Raw genomic sequence first — 22090 nt, 5'->3', positions numbered from 1 at the left:
CGAAAAGAAGGTTGGTACTTGTAGTTCTCACATTCACAGAACTCTAAATGAAGGATGCGATTGGGTGGGCGGAGCCACGCATGGCAATTTTTTTTTTTTTTTAATTGTGACATCGAGTGCTGGGAGAAGAGTGCTGTATCCTTAACATGTTACGAATGGTGAACATAACCTTTAATTGTAGTGACCTCTACAATTAAGCCAATCTTTGAGTGAAACAATTTAAAAGAGGGAGTCCTAGGTTAACACGCTGTTCAAATTTATACATTTACCAGCATGTACCTCAGGGATCCTCAAACTATGGTTGCTGTGGAACTGCACATCCCATGAGGCATTGTAAAACTCTCACATTCACAAACATGACTAGCCATGATGGGAATTGTAGTTCCTGAACAACTGGAGGGCCACAGTTTGAAGACCCCTCATGTACCTGGTCTTTATCATTTAGATTTGTGCAGTTTTTGGGGCATAGAATGAAGTATTCAGCAACCAGACTTGCATGAATGTGGCCAGATTCAGGAATTGGGTGCAGTATATGCTATGCTTATTCAAGAGAGAGAAGGTTTGATCAAACATTCCTTACAGATACACCTGTTGGTCGAATGCAAAACTGTGAGATCAGTCCTACATTAGGCATCTTTAAAGGGTTAATTTGCCTTTACCAAAAGACTGCCTATGCAGGTAAGGGGTGCCTGTAGATGAAAACTGCAGATTTCACTGAAGTTGGATAATGTTCTTACTTTAGGTGTAGGCCATTTACAAACCTCACAAAGCTTGGCCGAAAAACTCCAAGAGATGGCATCATTCAGCCTGCCTTGTTGCTTGGACATTACCAGGAATCTCCCAGATATTATTGCTCATCCCCTGCATCACAGGAGCAATCTCCCAAACCCCGCTCATGAGTTGTTCACTATCTTTTTCATTGCAGCATTTCTACTGCGACCGGATGGAGAGAGTGCAGACAAAGGAGTTTGAATAGGCTGGGAGTGTCTTAGTAATGTCAAAGCAACAAGGCAGGATGGGGTAATGTCATCTCTGAGAGTTTGTTGACCAGGCTTCGGGAGTTACATAAATGGCCTACAGCAAGGGCACGACATAGTTTTTTTTTTTTTATTTATCTACAGGCACCCCCGACCTGCATAGGCAGCTTTTTGGTAAAGTTTAGCCACTTGAGGGGCACACGCACGCACATTCCCCCCGACATCCGCCGTGATTATACACAGCGGGAGTCTGTTAGCAGGTCTTGGCCAATGATTCATGGCTGGAACCTGCTTATCAGCTGTATAAAATCACAGTTCAGAGCCCTGTGTTGACAAACCAACACAGGGCTCTGTACATGGGAACGATCTCTTTTTCTTCAGGGATAAGAAATAGAAATCTTTAGTAAAAAATCAGCACATAATACACATTGCACATTGTTAGGCACACATTTTACCCCCTGATCCTCCTAGATGTTAACTCCTTTCCAGCTAGTGTCATTAGTACAGTGACAGTGTATATTAGCACTGATCATTGTATTAGTGTCAGTGTTGGTCTGTTCCCCTCCCAGCGTCAGTTAGTGTCAGATTGCCTGCTTCACTAGCTTAGTCCCATGATACATTGCTGATCATTGCCATTAGTAGTATAAAAAAAAAAATTTCTAGCATATATACCAAAGTTTGTAGATGCTATAACTTTCACGCAAACCAATCAATATACACTTCTTAAACTTGAAATGAGATTGCTCCGAAAAGCTTCAAAGCAGCTGGCACCACAATCGATATATATTGTGCAACACTATTAAAAGCAGAATACATTCTATTGACATAAATGCAAATAAGTACAAATATTGTTCAAGTACAGAAATATCCAAGTACATAAATAATGTAGTCCAAGACTCCAAAAGGTTAAGGTAATAGTCTCCAAACAATAGTTTTGACACCAAATGCTATCTTGCACAGATGATATGATACTGCAAAACACCATAAATGCTCCACCACCTTATGTACAATACCTCTCATCCCAGATATCATGGACACTTTTAAGTGTCATTAAGGGTTAATTAAAAAAAAAATGTCATACTTACCTGCTCTATGCAGTGGTTTTCCACGGAGCAACCCCAATGCTCCTCTTTTCTGGTCCCCCGCCGACGGTCCATGTACTTGCACAATATTTATTTGTATCTTTTTGCATCTGTCACTATAATGTAATATCACGGCAATTTTTGTGTTTTATACACCCAATGGGATTTTTCTTTTCTTTTTTTTTTTTTTTTTTTAAACCAAAGACGTAACGGAATACATTTTGGCAAAAATGTATGAAATTATTTTTTTATTGGATACGTTTTATAGCAGAAAGTAAAAACAAATTTATTTTTTCAAAATATTCTGTCTTTTTTTTATTTATTTAATAAAAAATTAAAACCCCAGTGGTCAATTACCACCAAAAGAGAGCTCTTTGAAAAAAATTATATACATTTTGTTTGTATACAGTGTTGTGTGATTGAGCAATTGCCAGTTAAAAGTAGCACAGTGTTAAATGGCAAAAAAATGCTTTGGTCATCAGTGGGTAAAACCTTCCGGAGCGGAGCTGAAGTGGTTAACTTGCCCTTCAGAATTTGTTAATTTCTAGCACGTTTTTTGTAGTTACCTTTTCACTGGGTTACAGAGCTGTTGTGACCATCCTGAAAATCAGGATAGACCTCTACATTTTATGACACCACATTCTTAATCCAGAAACATTTTTGTGTTCCTCACAAACACTGTATTTGTGTTAACAGGATATTTAGGACAAAAAAAAATGCGTAGAAAACGAAATGCAAGAATTTTTTTTTTTCTTTTTAAAGTAATGCGGTGCATACTAGCACATTATTAAAGACTTATCTTGAAACCAAGCCTTCCAGATGCATGCTGTCACTGCTGACAGGGCTTCTATCTTCACCCGATCTTCCTTGCGGGTTCGCGGGCTCTAGCCGCTTTAATGGTTGAGCTGTGATGACATCACTCCCGTGGCACAGAGCTCTAAAGGACACTTCAGAGACACGGAATATCTCCTAAACTTGCTTGTTTAGAAGATATTCCTTGTACCCACAGGTAAGCTTTATTATAAGCTTACCTGTAGGTGCAAGTGTCCAATAGGAGTTCACTACCACTTTATTACATTCTGTATGTTGGATCCCATTCCCACCACATGCAGTACTTTTTTTCTGCATTAGAAAAGCTTGGAAATCAGGTTATATGGGTTCCAATAGTTCACACCAGTGCAATGCGTTCCGGAAAAAAAGTACACCATGCTGCTTTTTTCCCTGCACAGAACTGTACTGGAATGCGGTAAAAAGCATAGAAAATGCACCGGATTCCAGTGCAGTGAGAAAAAAAAAAAAAAAAACAGGAGAAAAATGAGAAAAGAGAAAAGACTCTGGAATACGTCTGGAAACATATTAAAATAAATTCATCAAAACGCACCGGAATGCATAAAAAAGCATTAAACGCGCACATGCAGGAACACATCTGGAACGGATGTGAAGGGCGTTTTTGTGGTGTGAACGGGCACTTAGTGTATGTCAATACCACATTATGTAAATCTTGGAAATGCATGCCTATTTCCCCCATGTATTCTACTTTAAAAATGCTTCAAGTAAAAAAAAAAAAAAAAATTTTTGATTCTGCCAGAAATCCAGTGAGCTCCTAACTTCCTGAAGTAAGCGGACAACGCTGCTTCTGCTGCACTGAAATCTCAAGCACTGTTGTGCGGTCTCCCCCGTTCTCTTCTGCTGGGCAACATAATGCCTCCCCCTCTCCATAACAAAATAGGAGGTGTTCTCTAATCCGGAACGGCAGAACTTTACAAAGCTGATAAGATACTTGAGATTTCAGTGCAGCAGAAGCAGCGTTGTCAGCGCACTGCAGAAAGTTAGGAGCTCACTGGATTTTTGGCAGCATTAGCAGTTATATTTCTGTACTTGCAGCGTGTTTAAATGGATTAAACATGGAAAATATGTTTTGCAGAAATGTACTAATTGATTATTTTTTTCTTCCCCGCCCTGCACTTTAAAATACATGTGCGATAGTAGAGAATGTTGTAAACTTACTCAGTTCTGAGAATAAGTAAGGCGTCACATTTCTCTCATCCAAATTAACTTTTATTCTCTGTCAGAAAGAGGAAGCAGCCAGTGTATATTGAGTATATACTGGAAATATTTGCTGCAGGTAAGGGTGCCTACTGAAACCTGTCACGTATTGTCCTATATTATCTAATTGAGAAGCCGTCATTATCCTGTCAAACGGGTGTGTAAACAGGACGACACAGGAGAGAAGAGGTGTTAGAATTTAACTGAACAAAGCTAGATCTCTACTGATACTTAGGCAGTGCATCTGCTTCTCCCTGTTTCTGACATCTGACTGACACCTGAAATGTGACAACATGATTTTATTCTGCTATGGCTGAAAAGCTGCATCTATTATGCATTCATGTTTCTCTTTTGTTCATTGACAGAGACCGCTCCTGATCTTCTTATCCATTGGGTTATACTGCCCCCTACAGGGATTGGACCCTAGGCAGAAAAAAAGTCTGTCTATGCCTATGGGCAGTACCAGGGGCTATACTCCCTCTCTCTGCTATAGGTACTCAGTTTTTTTTTCCTGCCTAGTCAGGACCTAGTTCCTTGCTGGGATCTCTGGTCCTGGCAATCTTTTTAGATAGAATTTTTTTTTTTTCTTGCGAGATCTACAATCAACTGCCAGAATGGGCGACAGACTGGAAAATCTAGATCCAGTGGTCTCCCCAGTCTGGCCAGTAAGCATGCGCAGATCTTAGCTCCGCGCTAGGTCGGCCGCTACTTAGCTTCACCAGACAGGGGCTGGCCTGCGAGTTAAACGCCTTGCAAGGTCGCATATGACCGGGTCTTGGCCTGAGTCGCAGCGTTCCTCCTGATCAACAGCCCCCCCCCCCCCCATTTCGATGGAGAGGAGGTTCTGTCTGGGGCGGTGCATGCCTGGTTCCAAGTATAGTGACTGTCCCCCCCCCCCCCCCCCCTTCCCCCTGGAGGGTTTTGGGGTAGACGTGGTACTAAATCACATAAACCAAGCCACGAAATCTAGAATAATAAACTGGAAAAGTAACCAGTTGGTCTAAGCAGGGAGAGGCAACGTATAATTCCCTACAATAATTTTTAACCCAGCCAGGGTTGAATAAAATCAGATATTAAGAGCAGGTAAATTCAAAACTCAGTAAGCCTATAACTTTCAAACACAGCCAAAGATGTATAATAATTTTCTTGCATACCATATGAGAGGACCAGCGTCCGTGCTGCAAATAGACCCGCCAAGTCCATAGGTCCACGAAGTCATGCGGTCCGGCTAAAAGATTGAATGTTTCGCTCTTGTCCCCCGGCAAGGTTTTTTCCTTGTAACGTCTGTCCCCGGACTGCTTACAGGGTCTGTTTGGGGCAGTACAAGACCTGTTCCTTCAAGGGGTGATTGTCCCGGTTCTGACATCTGAACATTTTCAGGATTTTTACTCAAACCTGTTTACAGTTCCCAGGAAGGGAAGGCAAGGTGCGTCCAATCCTGGACCTCAAGGGCGCTGAACTGCTTTGTGCCGGTGCAGAAGTTCAGAATGGAGTCAATTCACATAGTGGTGGCATCCTTGCATTAGGGGGATTTTCTTGCCTCTATCTACATCAAGGATGCTTACCGTCACATTCCAATATGTGATGGTCATCAGCGCTTCCTCCGCTCTGCCGTGGGAGAGGAGCATTATAGGTTTGTGGCGTTACCCTTTGGTCTCGCTTCTGCTCCTCGGGTCTTCACAAAAGTGTTAGCCCCGGTGCTTGCATTGTTACGTCAACAGGGGATTGCAGTACTGGGCTACTTGAACGACCACCTTCTGCGAGCAGTCTCCTACTGCTCTGGTGGAAAACCTGGAAATCACCATACGAACTCTTAAGAGAGTTTTGGTTGCTTCTGCATTTTCAGAAGTCTTCTCTGGTTCCGTCCACAAATCAGGACTATCTGGGTCTGACTCTGGACTCGGCCCTAGCCAGAGTGCTCCTTTCTCTGGAAAAACTCCAGAAACTGCAGGATGCGATTTCGTCTCCTGCTGTCCAACAGATGGTCATCCCTCCGGACTTGCATGCGGGTGCTGGGCCTGATGGTGTATGCCTTCAAGGCGGTTCCGTTGGCACAGTTCCATACAAGGTCCCTGCAAAGGGAGATTCTGCCCATATGGGACCAGACTCCGCAGTCGCTGGATGGTCAGATCCAGCTGAGCCGGGGAACAAAGGAGTCCCTGATTTTGTGGCTTCGTTCGCCGCTTAAGCTTGGCAAATTCTTCCTCCCCTCGTATTGGACAGTGGCCACCAAGGATGCCAGCCTGTCTGGCTGGGGAGGCATGCTCGACAAAAATAATGCTCAGGGGAAGAGTCCAGGCTACCATTCAAAGTCTTGGAACTCTGAGTGATCAGACTGTGCCTGGAACATTGGACGTTTCGTCTTCAAGGATGTCCAGTGCACATTAGATCGGACAATGCCACGGCTGTGGCTTATGTCAATCACCAAGGGGGTACAAGTGTCCTGGCGGCTCTGGAGGTAGCCAGCATCCTATGGTGGGCAGAACGGTTCATTCCAGTCCCCTCTGCTGTACTCCTTTCCCAGGTGGAAAACGGGCAGGCAGATTAACTCAGTCGGCAGACATTGGACAAAGGGGAGTGGTCCCTTCACCCAGAGGTGTTTCATCAGTTGTGTCTCCGATGGGGCATTCCCCAGGTGGATCTGTTGGCGTCCCGGCTCAACAGAAAGGTACAGAGGTCTGTGGCTCGGTCACAGGATCCTCTGGCTGATGTCAGACGCGCTGGTGGCCATGTGGGGTCAGTATCGGCTGATTCACGCCTTCTCAAGCTCCTCTCAAACTTCTGCCAAGACTTCTATGCAGGATCGAGGCAGAAGGGTTTCCGGTCATGTTAGTGGCCCCGAACTGGCCTTGCCTGGCTTGGTACGCCAATCTGGTGTGGCTGGTCCCCAACGTTCCTTAAAAGCTTCCTCTCGGAGGATCTGCTGTCCCAAGGATCAATCTTCCATCTTGCTTTACAGTCGCTGGCTTTTACGACTTGGCTTTTGAACGCCGGGTGCTGATGGATAGAGGTTTGTCAGAGTCGGTGTTTCGAACGCTGATAAAGCTAGGAAATCTACTGCTAGGAAGATCTACCATCATACGTGGAAGATATACAATGTGTGGTGTGAGTCTCTTGGGGTTCATCCTCGCTCTTTTTCCGGTGGCTCCGATCTTGACCTTTCTTCAATGGGAGGGGGGTTGAGCAGAAACTGGCCTTGAGTACTATCAAGTGCCAGGTGTCGGCCTTAGTGGTCATCTTTCAATGGCCCTTGGCCACACACATTTCCTGGTGCGTACTTTTCTTCGGCACTTGGTTCCTCCATTGCGTTCTCCGTTACCGCCTTGGGACCTCAATTTGGTGCTCAGTCCTCCAGAAGCCTCCCTTTGAGAATCTTTGAGCGATTCCCCTGCTTACGCTGTCCCAGAAGGTGGCCTTTTCGGTGGCTATCACCTCTGCGCGCAGGGTGTCCGAATTGGTGGCGTTATCCTGTCGTTCACCTTACTTGGTGGTTCACTGAGAAAAGGTGGTTCTTCACCTGTCCGTCGTTCCTTCCTCCGTTTGTCTGATTTTCAATTAAATGAAGACATTGTGTTGTCTTCCCTGTGTCCCAGGCCAAAACATCCGAACGAAATTGCTTTGCATGCCTTGGATGTGGTCGGTGCGATTAGGGTGTACCTGGCAGCTACGGGGTCTTTTTAGGAAATCAGACTCACTATTTGTGCTCACGGATGGGCCTCTGAAACGGCTAACCGCTTCCTCTGCAACCATTTCCAGGTGGATCAGACAGACGACGGTTCAGGCCTGTCTATTCCATCAAGGGTCAGGTTCCTTTCCCTGTCAAGGCACATTCTTCTCGGGTGCTCAGTGACGCAAGTTTGCAAGGCGCCACCTGGTCGTCGGTGCACACTTTCACAAAGTTTTATAAAGTGAATGTGTTGGCATCTGCGGATGCTTTTTTTGGCCACAAAGTTTTGCAGGCTGCTGTTTAGAGGACCTGGTCCTCTTTGAAGGGTGTATTGTTTTTTTCAGGTGTGCTCCAGTTTTTTGGTTCAGTTCCTGTTTACCTGGTTGGCTATAGTTAGTTACCTTTTAGCTGTTCCCACCCCTCATGTTTAACACTGCTTTGGGACGTCCCATTAGTTAAGAAGATCAGGAGCTGTGTCCGTCAATGAACGAAAGAGAAAATGGGATTTTTGACTTACCGTAAAATTCATTTCTCTGATGTTCATTGACGGACACAGCACCCATCCCTCTGTGGAGTTGTATTCTTCTGACACTGCTTTAACTAAACTAGTACCTATAGCAAGGAGAGAGAGTATATCCCCTGGGACTGCCTATAGGCATAGCCAGACTTTTTTTCTGCTTAGTGTCCTACTGTAGGGGGAAGTATAACCCAATGGTTAAAAAAGATCAGGGGCTCATTTACCCCTGGCTAGATTATTTGTGACCATGTATGTAACTTACAATCCTTATGGAGTAGACAAAAACAACTACTCTCAAGCTGGCCACAGTGTGTACTCTAATCAGTGTTGATGGGGGAATCTCTTCCACTGAGCCATTGTATTCTTCTGGCAGGGGGAGCCACCCCTGTCGGGTGAACGGTGATTATTGCTAGCAGCTAGAACAGCCGCTAGCAATAATTGCATGTTTAATTCAACATGATGACTGACAGTCTCTTCTGGGGTTAAAATCTACAACGTAGAACAAGCTCAGACCTAGAGCTGCTGAAGAAAATTAGTCAGGCTAGAAACACAGGAGATGTCACTGGCTCTTCTGATGAGCGGTCCTAAATACTGCAGAGAATGGCACCACAATAGGACATTCTTTGCAGCATTCACCCATGAACCCAGGGCAGCTCGATGTTGGTTACCGCTAAGGCCCTGAGCTCACCGGAAGTGGATTGAATGATGTTGGGCAAAATTCAACTTAGGAGAGGACCAGCAACTGGATTGCAGATCATTGAGCCTGTAGAAGACATTTTTTTGTATTTTTTGCTAAGGTTGGGCTTTAATGAGTCACTTGCCTGCTATTCAGGTCCTGTGTTTCATCTCCGCTGGCTGCATGCTTGTTCTGGGTCAGCGACTCCATTTTTTTTTTTTTTTGAGAAGCAAGCTACAGGTTCACTTTAAATGTGGACGTTTTTAGACTATAACATATATGTTAGATACTTTATCAAATAACTTGATATTTATTATTCAGGTGTTTAAAAACAAAAAACAATTCTACTCACCTAGATGGGTGCAGCACCGATCCAAACTGCAGTTGTCCCCCACCACCTCTAAGATCAAGAACTTAGCGATCAAACACCGCTGATTGCACAGCTCTTGGTCTTACGCTTGTGGTCTTCTCTACTTTGCCCCTCCAGTGTTCATTAGAGCGCTGGGCTGTGGAGGTGGGGTGGGAGTGGCTGGCTCAGTCTCTCAGTAGCTTGCTGAGAGGCTGAGCCAGCTGCTGCTCCAGGCTTCTGGGTGGATCCCGACTTTTTTAAGGTTGGGATCTTTGCTGAGCTTGGACCAGCTAAAAATGTCACAAGTGGCAAACGAATTGCACTCTTGTGATCTATAGGAGAAGAATAGCTAAAATAGCTTTGGCTATACCTCTCCTTTTTTTAAAACGCCTAGTTGTGAACTGAGCCTTAGCCATTGTGATATACAACGTCTTTAAAAATCAGTTTCATGTGTTTAAAGTGCATCTTTAAAATGCAAAAAAAAAAACTGTATACGCTATTGGCTGTTATGTCATTGCACGTATTACCTGAATATATTACTAACATTAAAGTGGAGTTCCACCCTATTTTTATACTTACCTCCATCTTCTCGCTCCGGGTCACCTGAAAAAGAAATGGATAATCGCATATTTTTTTTTTTTTTACTTACCTCGTAGCGAAGAAAATATACTTACCTTACTTCCTTCTTCCTCCTTCCTCGGCCGCGGCCCGTCGTCACTTCCTGGCTCTGCAATGATTCCTGGGAGCTGGACGTCATAGCTCCCAGGAATCATTGCGCCTGCACCGGCCCCGACGTCAGTTCCGGGTCGCGAGCGTCATCCCCTTCTAAACAGCTTCTGGGCATGCCCAGAAGCTGTGGAGGGATGACGCGCGCGACCCGGAAGTGACGTCGGGGCCGGCGCAGAGCATCGTGGGACCAAAGAAGGCGGAAGAAGACGCCGAAGAGGACGCGCTGGCTTCAAGCTGCCCACATCTGAGATGGCAGCGCTGGACAAGACGTTTGCAAGGTAAGTATTTGTCCTAACAGGTAAGTGCAACCCGGAACAGATCAGAGGCTAGCCATTGTGGAATGCACTAGCCCTGACTGTCCCGGGGGTATTAAAAAAAAAAAAAAAAAAAAAAAAAAAAATCCAGGGTGGAACTCCGCTTTAAGTATTAAGAAAAAATAAAAGAAAAGTCTTTTTCAAATTTTCTTTTCTTTTTCAGCAGCTTAGTAGATGCCTCTTACTTATGCATATACGTTAGTGCAATACATGTTTAAACTTTAATGTGCTATTACAGGCTCTGGATGGGATTGTGTTGCTGATTTAGAAATGGCCAGTACAGTAGTGTTAATTTTGATGTCAATTTTCGAGTTTGTTTTAGTCATAGTCTTGACTAAAATGCCATCTTAGTTTTTAGTCGTATTTTAGTCATCTGAATTGTTATAGTTTTAGTCGACTAAATTAGTGTTAATTTAGTCGACGAAAATATTTTAGTAGACTAAATTAACACTGGCTTTAACAAAGTATTGAGTAGAGGCTGTGAATACTTATGTACATGTGATTTTTTATTAAATTCGCAAAGATTTCAAACAAGCTTCTTTCACGTTGTCTTTATGAGGTATTGTTTGTAGAATTTTGAAGAAAATAATGAATTGAATCCATTTTGGAATAAGGCTGTAACATAAAATGTGGAAAAAGTGAAGCGCTGTGAATACTTCCCGGATGCAATGTATACCCAGCACTGGGAGGAGCTTGGTGCAAAATATTCTGAAGAAACGTTTTTTTTTTTTTCTTTTTTTTTTGTTTCTATTTAAACAAAACTGTTTAACCTAGAATTTTCTCTGTGTGGCTCACTTTTCACTTTAAGGTGGTGCAGCAGATGAACTATAACATCTTGCCAAAAAGGCAGGAACATGGGTGACAGCTCCTTTCTTTGGGGGAAGTCACATTAATTTGCACTTTAGGCCAGTCCTTTGTATTCTTGTATAAAGTCTCATTGTGCCATTCCTATTACCAACCAAATCTGATTTAATTGTGTCGGTATTTATGTTGTAATTTATTTTATACAGAGGTGGAGAAAATGGTTTTGACTCTTTACTACTTTAAAAATAAATTAATAAAACAACTTACCTGCCATAAAAAAGGTCATCACTGTCTTCAAATCCTACCTTGGCTGAGAAATCATGAACTTCAAACACTTCTCAGGGTGTCGAATACCTGGTCCCCCTCTGCACTCTGTGGTTTCACCCACCATGACCGCCTATGTCACTACAGAACAAGGTGAAGTAGGAGTCAGGAACCGCAACAGGGTACCAGGTACCCAACACCTATAAATATGTCTGATGCCAAAGCCATTGTAGCATTGAAGTAAATGGATATTGTTGGCATGGTAAGGGCTAATTATTCTCCATTTATTTTCAGGAAAGTTTTTTTTTTTTAAATTGCAATCGCGTTACTTTTTTTTTTTTATTACGTTCTGGTCTCTTCTGTTCTTTCCCTCTGTCTACCTCTGCAGTGAAATTGAGCTACTTTCTTGCATTATCAGTCTTTCTGCTTTTGAAGGTGTATTTAAAGGGTCAGTCCACCCAGAAGTGATATGTGGAGTCTGATGGGTTTGTTAGCTGCTGGCTTCTTGGGTATTCCATATCTCAGGTCTCATTAAGTAAAATAAAATGAAATGAGGAAATTCTTATCATTGTTCTGTTAGATGTTCAAGTCTGGAAGGTTGAGAAGATATGTCACTGCTTGAGTCCTGAAAGTACCAAGAAGCACTTGGTTTAACTCTCCCATCATCCACTAAGGCCTGGTTCACACTATTGTGGCTCTGTGTGCCACGTTTGTGCTGGCATGGCAGCCCATTGATTTGATTTTGCTTTTGCGCCATGTGATTTCCCAGCGGTTCTCGTAAGCACCTGTACCCGCATTTTGGGTGTGGGCACAGGTGCGATTTCCACACCTGCAACCACACACAATAGTGCGAACCAGGTCTAAAAGTGAACTTTCACTTATTGTTGGCTGTCCCTTTAATGTAGCAAAGAGCAATGTCCTAGTGTAGTAATTCTCATCAATCGGAATTCATCTTCCATTGTTCCAAAATGATGAAAGGTGAAATTTGGTTGTTGTAGGTATTAGCACTTTGTTGTCATTGCTCTTTTGCATGGCCTAAATAACTAGGCCTACTAAATGTGTGTTCATATGTTACCTTGCTTACACTTTCTTTCCCTCTGTCTGCCTCCGCAATCAAAGTATGTGTGTGTTTGTTACCTTTCTTATCCTCTGAATCTGTAGTCTGAGCTTTTGTCTTCGGGAAAGCCTCCTGCTAAGGAATCTAAGCTGTTGGCACTTGCGCCCGTGCCTAGGAAGGTAGAACTTGCTTACTGTTCTCTTGCCTTGCTTGTTCCATTTGCTTTTTCTGGTGAAAGGCAGGGAGAGGATGCCATCTACTCATCAGCGGCTGTACCTAACCATCCTTTTCGTGGCTGAAATGTTGTCCATGTTGCTGAGCAATCCTTCGCACTGCATTCATTAAGCACTAACTGAACACCAGAGCATGTTCTGCTTCTGCTTACACCGACTCACCCAGTACAAAATATATGATATCGATCAAGATACATCTTGCAAAACATGAAGTTCTAAACAAACTTTACCTCTTACAGTCAAGCTGCTGAGTAATTGAGTGGCTTTAAATGTCTAAGCCAGCGTCCTAAAGATGCATAGAGTTGGGAACTTAAGCGCCACTGTGTGCATGGACTCCATAATCCTGTTATTTTTAATTGTCATCCTCTTGATTAAATTAGTAACACATTCATAATGAATTTAGTTGCAAAAAGACATTGTGGTAAAGGTATTTTTATCGAATTGATAAACTGCTGTTAGTGAAATTCATCTTTTTGTTCTACTCACTGTGGAAAGTTTAAAAGTATTTAAGGGGTATTAAACCCAAAACCAAAAATGTATTATATTGCAGTTTACCAATCATTAGATGTGCCTTTTTTCCCCCTCTATTTTCACTTGGCAATCTGGCCGGTAACACACTTTCTTAGTGGGACACAACTCTGAAGGAATGAGCACAGGAGGCATAGCAGACAGCTGTATTGTCAATCTGGGGGGCTATAGTGGTAAAGGGTAAGTTCACTTTTAAGAAAAAAAAAAATGCACATTTTTTTGCAGGTACAAAAAAAAATGTGCATTTATTTTTTGTTACAAGAGTCTGTAAAGCATTGCGCCAGCTATGTGCAGATCTTCTGCAGATTTGTCGGTGTATTGGCTTTCTCATACGAGGACAGGAAGACTCAATGAACTACCACAACGCCATTGTAGTTCATTGAGAACTGCAAGCTGGCAGCTGCAAAGGCTGCCGGACCTTGTAGTTTTCCATCCACAAAGGACTGTGATTGAGTGACGTGGCTAGTGGCTGGGGGGGATTGAGAACCCCCCCCTCCGCACTAGCTGTCCGATCCGGAGGGTGCAGGGGCTGGTCTGTTCGTAACTTGTTAAACTCGGAATATGTGTGTAACCTGTTACAAAAGGTGAACTTATCCTTTAAATGTATTAGTAGATTTAGATACACTAATGGCTCGTTTCCACTGAGCCGAACGGTTCGTTACGGTACGCTATTTTTGCCGTTTCCATTGTGAATGGTACCCTAATTCCAAGCCGTACCGTACCACTTTTTTGGTACCCTTTCGTTGGGGTACCAAGCACATTAGTACCGTACCAACAGGGTGGAGCTACACTCTGCGAAACTTTGATTGGTTGACAGAGAATATTCTATCACAGCTTTCCTGCTACACCACACCTATCATGAAAGGGTACTCTTGGCAGTGGAAACGCAAGGTGTACCGTTCCGAAGCGAACCGTACCGTACCACTCAGTGGAAACAAGGCATAACACATTGACACCAGACTCCAGGTCTCTTTTATAAGCAGTTACAGCAGTTTTTTCCCTTTTGAGATAAAGGTTTTACATGAATGAGTTAAAGCTAATCATTTTAATCACCCCTACAAGTGTTTAGTGGTTTGTCTCATCCATGTAAACTAATACATTCTGCTGGAGAGCTTGTGCTCTTGAAAAACAGACTTACTGGCTGATTCACCAGAGAAAATAAGAGCCTAAAAAAAAAAAACCTAAATACTGCCATCACTTCTAAGAGTTGGTAAGCTGACTTAAATCCAAAAGCAAACATTTAATTTATGACTACTTTAAGGACTTGTGTAGCGTGTTTGGAGCCTGTTGTCAGCCTGTCAAAACTACCTGCCCTCTGGCTTGCTTCGGGGTGCATTTGAAGCAAGCTCTGTGTCACTATTTGTAGGGTTTATTGAATTCTCTGGAGCAGAGCAGCTGCCAGGTTTGTTCATACTGGAGATCACAGGCTGATGTTAGTCAATAGGACATGTCCTGCTCACTTGCATTAGCCCTACTTCCAGGTTTCATGCATACGTGGTTGCTGTTCTGTTTGTAGTGTACATTTGTGAACATCTTGGGCTTTAGCAGATATTTGGACAGGCTGCCAGACTGGCTTTAAGTACTCAACTATAAAAGCTCAATAAAAGTATTCAACACTGGGTTGGATTTACACCAGTTCACACTAGCGCGACTTGTCAGGCGACCAAGTCACGGTCGGTCACCTGCCATTGAGTAGTACAGGACCCGTTCTAATAGGAGCGACACAAGTCGAGTCCTGTACTACTTTGGGGTGACCTGGAGGCGACTTGCATTGACTTCAATTCATAGGTCGCCCCACAAAATCTTGTCGCGCCAGTCTGAATGGGCGCTGAAAGTAAAAAAAAAAGAAAAACCTAAAGTGACATAAAAAATAAAGTCATAAAACAGAAGGTAGTTATTTTATCACAAACATAATATTTATAATTTTTTAAAAAAATGCGGGTATATTTTATCATTTTAAAAAACAATTTCTTTATTGCCACCTACACATCCAGAAACTTGGGGAAAACATTTGCACATTTTAAGACATACTGGGGCTTGTGAGTTGTGGAGTGAAGACTGTATGAGGTCATAGTTAGGCCAGCAGTGATCTTTTCTTGCCCTCTGTAAATGAGAATAAATATCTTGTTTTGTGGCGGCAGGGAAGAGACGTAACTGCTTTCTATTTTAAGGTGAATGTGCTATATTAGTCAGTAGTTTAGTGGAGAACCTTTTGACCTTATTGGTTGTACTGTCACAAAACATTGCTAAAATTGAATATGCTGTTTTTAGATCTCACATTTTCAATTGTGAACTTAATGGCTTTTTTTTTTATATATATATATTTTTGTAAAAACAGGCCCATTAGCTCCACTCAAAGGTCATAGACTTTATTTAGCACTGTTGTATCAGCTGTCCTCTGCCATGGAGAAAGCTGATCTCTTGTTTGGCTTTGTAAAGAAAGCAGACCCTTTCCGGAGAGGAATCATCTCAGCCTTTAATCATTCGAGTCTTTAAGGCCGAGGCCAGTCTTTAAGATGTGTTTACTGTAGTTCCTATATTGATGTTTCAGTAAGAAGGGCCTGCAATCAGCACCTCTCCTTTATGTAAATGAAGCTGGTTGTTTTGTTGGCTGAACAAGATTTTAAATCAATTCGCAAACTAGTCATTTCATGTTTAAAATAATAGTCTGCTTCCTGGTGAAAGGTTACATATTTAGTTTTACCCACCATATACATAAGTAGTATATGCCCCTTAATGAAAATTGGCATGCCCTGGGTAGCATAAGAGTCCTATGACATGCTCAGGGGCTTACAGCGATAGATAAATGCTTGCCACTTTTGCATTCATCAAAGCAGCTCTAGTGCTGTGATCTCTACATTATATCATCTTTGTGAACTTTACAGATATATCATGAAGTTTGTAGTGATCAGCCATGGCGTACAGATGCTGTTCGCTTCTACATATCACAAGACATCACCAGTTTCCACGTTTATCCTTTTGTTTTTGTGAAAACCACCAAGCACTTGTGCCGTGTTTAGAAGACTCTGATGTAGCGAAAAGATGATATAACGCTTTCTGTCCTCTTGTCCTTTTGTAACAGGCGGAAGAGAGACATGGTAACATTGAGGAGAGGTTACGACAAATGGAATCACAGCTGGAGGAGAAAAACCAGGAGCTGCAAAGGGTAGGTTTTTCTGTACCTAATCTAATTGCATTTTTTGCAAAACTTCTGCTTTTTTATTATATTCTCTTTAACTGCTTTCTACCCGCCGTATAGTCAAATGACAGAAGGGTGGGTGCACTCTCGTTCTGGGAGGACGTAATATGATGTCCTCCCATTCTTGCCGCACATGCAAGCCCACAGGGGCGCGTGGCCATCTGGTGCGCTGTGTTCCTCAGACACAGCGCATCACTGCTCATGGTAAATAGCCTATGACGTAGGCTCTTTACCATGTGATAAGCTGTGTCTAATCACAGCTGGCCACAGAGTAAACAGGAAATTACGGTTGTCAGCATTCCTCTCCTAATGCTGACAGAGTGGGGAGAGGAGAGCTGGTAAATGGCATTCCTCAGTGGGGGCATCTGCACTGACGATCAGGGCACTGATCATCAGTGCAGCCCCATCACTGATGCCCGTCATTGCTGCACATCAGTACTGCATATTAGTGCTCATCAGTGTTACCTCATCAGTTCTCGTCAGTGCAGCCCCATCAGTGAAGGAGAGAAATTACTTATTTACAATATTTTATAACTTTTGTTTTTTAAAATTGCTGGTCTTTTTTTCGCTTGTTCAGCAAAAAATAAAAACTCAAGGGTGATTAAATACCACCAAAAGAAAGCACTATCTGTCAAAAAAAAAAACCACAATAAAATGTTATACATATTTTGTTTGAGTACAGTGTTACATGCCTGTTCAATTGTCATTCACAGTGCGGCAGCACTGGAAGCTGCTAATTGGCCTGGGCAGGAAGGGGGTGAAAGTGCCCAGTAGGCAAGCGGTTGAGTATGAATTGTAGAAAACTAGCAAAAGTGTGCCTGTGCCAGAATGGGAAAGGTTGGGATACAGTAAACAATGGTGACAAAGTGTCTTAGTGGGCAGTACATGCAGGAGTGGGATGTGGAGGGGATGAGGGTTGGAGTTATGTACAGGACAGTAGGCTGTATGTGTAGTAGAGGGGTCTGGAGATATGACAGGATGACATGACATGAAAGGACAGCATGTGCTGGAGAGAATTGTGGAAGGTATCATAGCAGACACTTGAGCAGAAGACTGTTGAGATGACAGCAGGAAGAACAGTAAATCTTTTGATTACCAATAGCGATTACTGATCTTTCCATAATTGGCAAATTCAAATATGGTCATAGACATATAGGTGAATGACAGTGTTGGGGAAATGTGCCCCCATAATGCACCTGGCACCCATTTACAAAACAATAGTTTTAGAGCAACATGGGAGCAAAGTTTTGTACACAGAGGGTTTTACAGTAGAGAAATGGAAGATAAAATTAGGGAACACATCCTCTAAAACGAAATGAGGTTATTCTAGGATGTGGAGGTGGCAGGGATTGTCAGTAGCACTGTGAATGTAACGATGGTGGCGAGGATACTGAGGCGTAAGTCAGTGGCATTAAGTCGGCCATAGACTATTCAAATCTCGGAATAGTCCCTGCTTAACCATCTGAGATTTAAACCGTGTATTGGCAGGCTCAATGTACCCAAAATTGATGGAGGAGGGATACAGGTAAAAGACCAGTGTGTATGGTGGCAGAGGGATGCAGGGGTAAAATCGGTGTGTGTACTGGAGGAGGGATGCAGAGGTAAAATCAGGGTGCGTACTGGAGGAGGGATGCAGGAGTAAAATCAGTGTGCGTACTGTACTGGTGGAGGGATGCAGAGGTAAAATCAGTGTGCGTACTGGAGGAGGGATGCAGAGGTAAAATCAGTGTGCGTACTGGAGGAGGAATGCAGGGGTAAAATCAGTGTGTGTACTGGAGGAGGGATGTAGGGGTAAAATCAGTGTGCGTACTGGAGGAGGGATGCAGGGGTAAAATCAGTGTGTGTACTGGAGGAGGGATGCAGGGGTAAAATCAGTGTGCGTACTGGAGGAGGGATGCAGGGGTAAAATCAGTGTGCGTACTGGAGGAGGGATGCAGGGGTAAAATCAGTGTGCGTACTGGAGGAGGGATGCAGGGGTAAAATCGGTGTGCGTACTGGAGGAGGGATGCAGAGGTAAAATCGTTTTTTCTTACTGGAGGAGGGATGCAGGGGTAAAATCGGTGTGCGTACTGGAGGAGGGATGCAGGGGTAAAATCGGTGAGTGTACTGGAGGAGGGATGCAGGGGTAAAATCGGTGTGCGTACTGGAGGAGGGATACAGAGGTAAAATCAGTGTGCGTACTGTACTGGTGGAGGGATGCAGAGGTAAAATCAGTGTGCGTACTGGAGGAGGGATGCAGAGGTAAAATCAGTGTGCGTACTGGAGGAGGAATGCAGGGGTAAAATCAGTGTGTGTACTGGAGGAGGGATGTAGGGGTAAAATCAGTGTGCGTACTGGAGGAGGGATGCAGGGGTAAAATCAGTGTGTGTACTGGAGGAGGGATGCAGGGGTAAAATCAGTGTGCGTACTGGAGGAGGGATGCAGGGGTAAAATCAGTGTGCGTACTGGAGGAGGGATGCAGGGGTAAAATCAGTGTGCGTACTGGAGGAGGGATGCAGGGGTAAAATCGGTGTGCGTACTGGAGGAGGGATGCAGAGGTAAAATCGTTTTTTCTTACTGGAGGAGGGATGCAGGGGTAAAATCGGTGTGCGTACTGGAGGAGGGATGCAGGGGTAAAATCGGTGTGCGTACTGGAGGAGGGATGCAGGGGTAAAATCAGTGTGTGTACTGGAGGAGGGATGCAGAGGTAAAATCGGTGAGTGTACTGGAGGAGGGATGCAGAGGTAAAATCAGTGTGTGTACTGGAGGAGGGATGCAGAGGTAAAATCGGTGTGTGTACTGGAGGAGGGATGCAGAGGTAAAATCAGTGTGTGTACTGGAGGAGGGATGCAGAGGTAAAATCGGTGAGCGTACTGGAGGAGGGATGCAGGGGTAAAATCAGTGTGCGTACTGGAGGAGGGATGCAGGGGTAAAATCAGTGTGCGTACTGGAGGAGGGATGCAGGGGTAAAATCAGTGTGCGTACTGGAGGAGGGATGCAGGGGTAAAATCGGTGTGCGTACTGGAGGAGGGATGCAGAGGTAAAATCGTTTTTTCTTACTGGAGGAGGGATGCAGGGGTAAAATCGGTGTGCGTACTGGAGGAGGGATGCAGGGGTAAAATCGGTGAGTGTACTGGAGGAGGGATGCAGGGGTAAAATCGGTGTGCGTACTGGAGGAGGGATACAGAGGTAAAATCAGTGTGCGTACTGTACTGGTGGAGGGATGCAGAGGTAAAATCAGTGTGCGTACTGGAGGAGGGATGCAGAGGTAAAATCAGTGTGCGTACTGGAGGAGGAATGCAGGGGTAAAATCAGTGTGTGTACTGGAGGAGGGATGTAGGGGTAAAATCAGTGTGCGTACTGGAGGAGGGATGCAGGGGTAAAATCAGTGTGTGTACTGGAGGAGGGATGCAGGGGTAAAATCAGTGTGCGTACTGGAGGAGGGATGCAGGGGTAAAATCAGTGTGCGTACTGGAGGAGGGATGCAGGGGTAAAATCAGTGTGCGTACTGGAGGAGGGATGCAGGGGTAAAATCGGTGTGCGTACTGGAGGAGGGATGCAGAGGTAAAATCGTTTTTTCTTACTGGAGGAGGGATGCAGGGGTAAAATCGGTGTGCGTACTGGAGGAGGGATGCAGGGGTAAAATCGGTGTGCGTACTGGAGGAGGGATGCAGGGGTAAAATCGGTGTGTGTACTGGAGGAGGGATGCAGAGGTAAAATCGGTGAGTGTACTGGAGGAGGGATGCAGAGGTAAAATCAGTGTGTGTACTGGAGGAGGGATGCAGAGGTAAAATCAGTGTGTGTACTGGAGGAGGGATGCAGAGGTAAAATCGGTGTGTGTACTGGAGGAGGGATGCAGAGGTAAAATCAGTGTGTGTACTGGAGGAGGGATGCAGAGGTAAAATCGGTGAGTGTACTGGAGGAGGGATGCAGAGGTAAAATCAGTGTGTGTACTGGAGGAGGGATGCAGAGGTAAAACCGGTGTGCGTACTGGAGGAGGGATGCATAGGTAAAATCGGTGTGCGTACTAGAGGAGGGATACAGGGGAAAGACCAGTGTGTGTGTATACAAGGATAAGGAAGAGGCTGGTCTGCAAAGTAAAAGAACTTATAAACTATATAATAAATATGATTGTGCAAATTGAGCTTGCTCTTCTGATATTTTCTGTGCATTTTGCAATAGTAAGCATCTTAAATAGGAGCTGTATTATGAAAGGTTATTTACAATTTTTACAAATTCAACTGAAAATTTTGCTCACAGATGCCAGTCGGATATACATTTTCATGTGCTAGCACATGGAATCTGAATGTTTTGAATTGAATTACTTGCTGTGTAAAGCCCCGTACACACGTACCGATCGTCGGCCGACAGATCGGCCGTCTTTTGTCCCTGGGCTGTCGGTGTCTGTTGAAAAGTGCTAAAGACTGCACAAGAATTTTGTCCGCCGACTACAGCCGACTGCAGAAGTGATGTCATGTGATGGTTAACTTTCCCTGTGTTTTTTCTTTTCTGAGCATGCCCAGTCTTGCAAATCTGCTGTCTGTCGGCCGAAATCTGTACTGACTGGTGAACAATCGGCCGTTCTGGTGTCGGCATACAAAAATTTTAATGCTTGCACGACAGATTCTTGTCGGCAGAATGTGCGCTGACGGCTGTCGGAGGCATCATACTAACAAGCCTACAATCGGCAGATCGGTCGTCGGCCGAAGCTTTTCGGCCGACGATCAGTACGTGTGTACGGGACTTAAGTAACAGATTGACCCCCTTAGCTGAGATTTTCCCTCCGCTACTTTCACTGCGAGAAACAGTTTCACCAGACATGAAATGAGGGAATATCTACAACGGGGACACAGAACAAAAAAAAATCTGACAAGATTTCCAGTCTTCCCCGTATTCAACTAATAAACACAACTGAGCTAACTGAGCCCCAGATAGCTTTAAACCTTTACCAGGTATTTACAGTTTTCTCCGTTCTTTCTAAAACCAAGGTTTTGGCTGGATATGCACTTTAAGCGTAGATAACTGTGTGTTTTTAGTATTCTTTTGTCAAATGTAGATAGCTGCAGAGCAGCGTGGCAGTGGTGTGCCTGACAAACGCATTTCATTCTCACTGGGCACAGTGGTTGCATGTGGTTTACCATTAACTGTATTGCATTGCCTTATCTAATTAGATATACATTGAATGAAATGTTTAGGTAGGGCCTCACATTAGTTATTAACGCGTTCTGCTGAGTGTAGGAAATTCTAGCTGGTGTTTGACCAGATTTGCAGTATCAGGAATGGTTGCTATGTGTTGGCCATTGCGCAAAAAGAGATGATTTGCTTGGCTGACAACAGCTGGGCCATTGGGTCCTATGGATGACATCACTGCTGTGACCACTCTCTCCTCTCCCCTGCAGCCACCTCTGGCTAACACAGGGGATCACATGATTGGACTGCAGCAGTCTGAACGTTTTTACATATTTCTTACACAGGTTAGTCAGCATAGGTGTTAGGAGGAGGAAGGGGACCTTTTTAAAACTAGTTGGGTTTAGCTTACTAGCTTACTTTACCCGCTTAAGGACTTAATGACCAGGCCATTTTTTGCGATACGGCACTGCATTACTTTTATCTACAAATTGCGCAGTCGTGCAACTCTGTACCCAAACAAAATTGATGTCCTTTTTTCC

General features: G+C 44.0%; 1 protein-coding gene across 14 annotated transcripts in view; it reads left to right on the top strand.

Moving 5' to 3' along the window:
* Window positions 1–22090, top strand: part of PPFIA1 (PTPRF interacting protein alpha 1) — a 250246-nt gene that overhangs the window by 115342 nt on the left and 112814 nt on the right. For 7 of the 14 annotated variants that reach the window (XM_082270059.1, XM_082270058.1, XM_082270055.1 and 4 more), the window contains exons 10-11: window positions 12587–12661; window positions 16326–16409. In XM_082270059.1, coding sequence (XP_082126185.1) covers window positions 12587–12661; window positions 16326–16409 — 159 coding nt within the window. The remainder of the gene's footprint in view (window positions 1–12586; window positions 12662–16325; window positions 16410–22090) is intronic. The other 7 variants (XM_082270052.1, XM_082270051.1, XM_082270050.1 and 4 more) reach the window with 1 other exon arrangement.

This window comes from Pelophylax lessonae, assembly GCF_965119305.1.
Source record: "Pelophylax lessonae genome assembly, chromosome: 10".
NCBI classification, from domain to species: Eukaryota; Metazoa; Chordata; class Amphibia; order Anura; family Ranidae; genus Pelophylax; species Pelophylax lessonae.
Note: the sequence above shows the minus strand (reverse complement) of the source record. Positions and strands in the feature narration are given on the sequence as shown.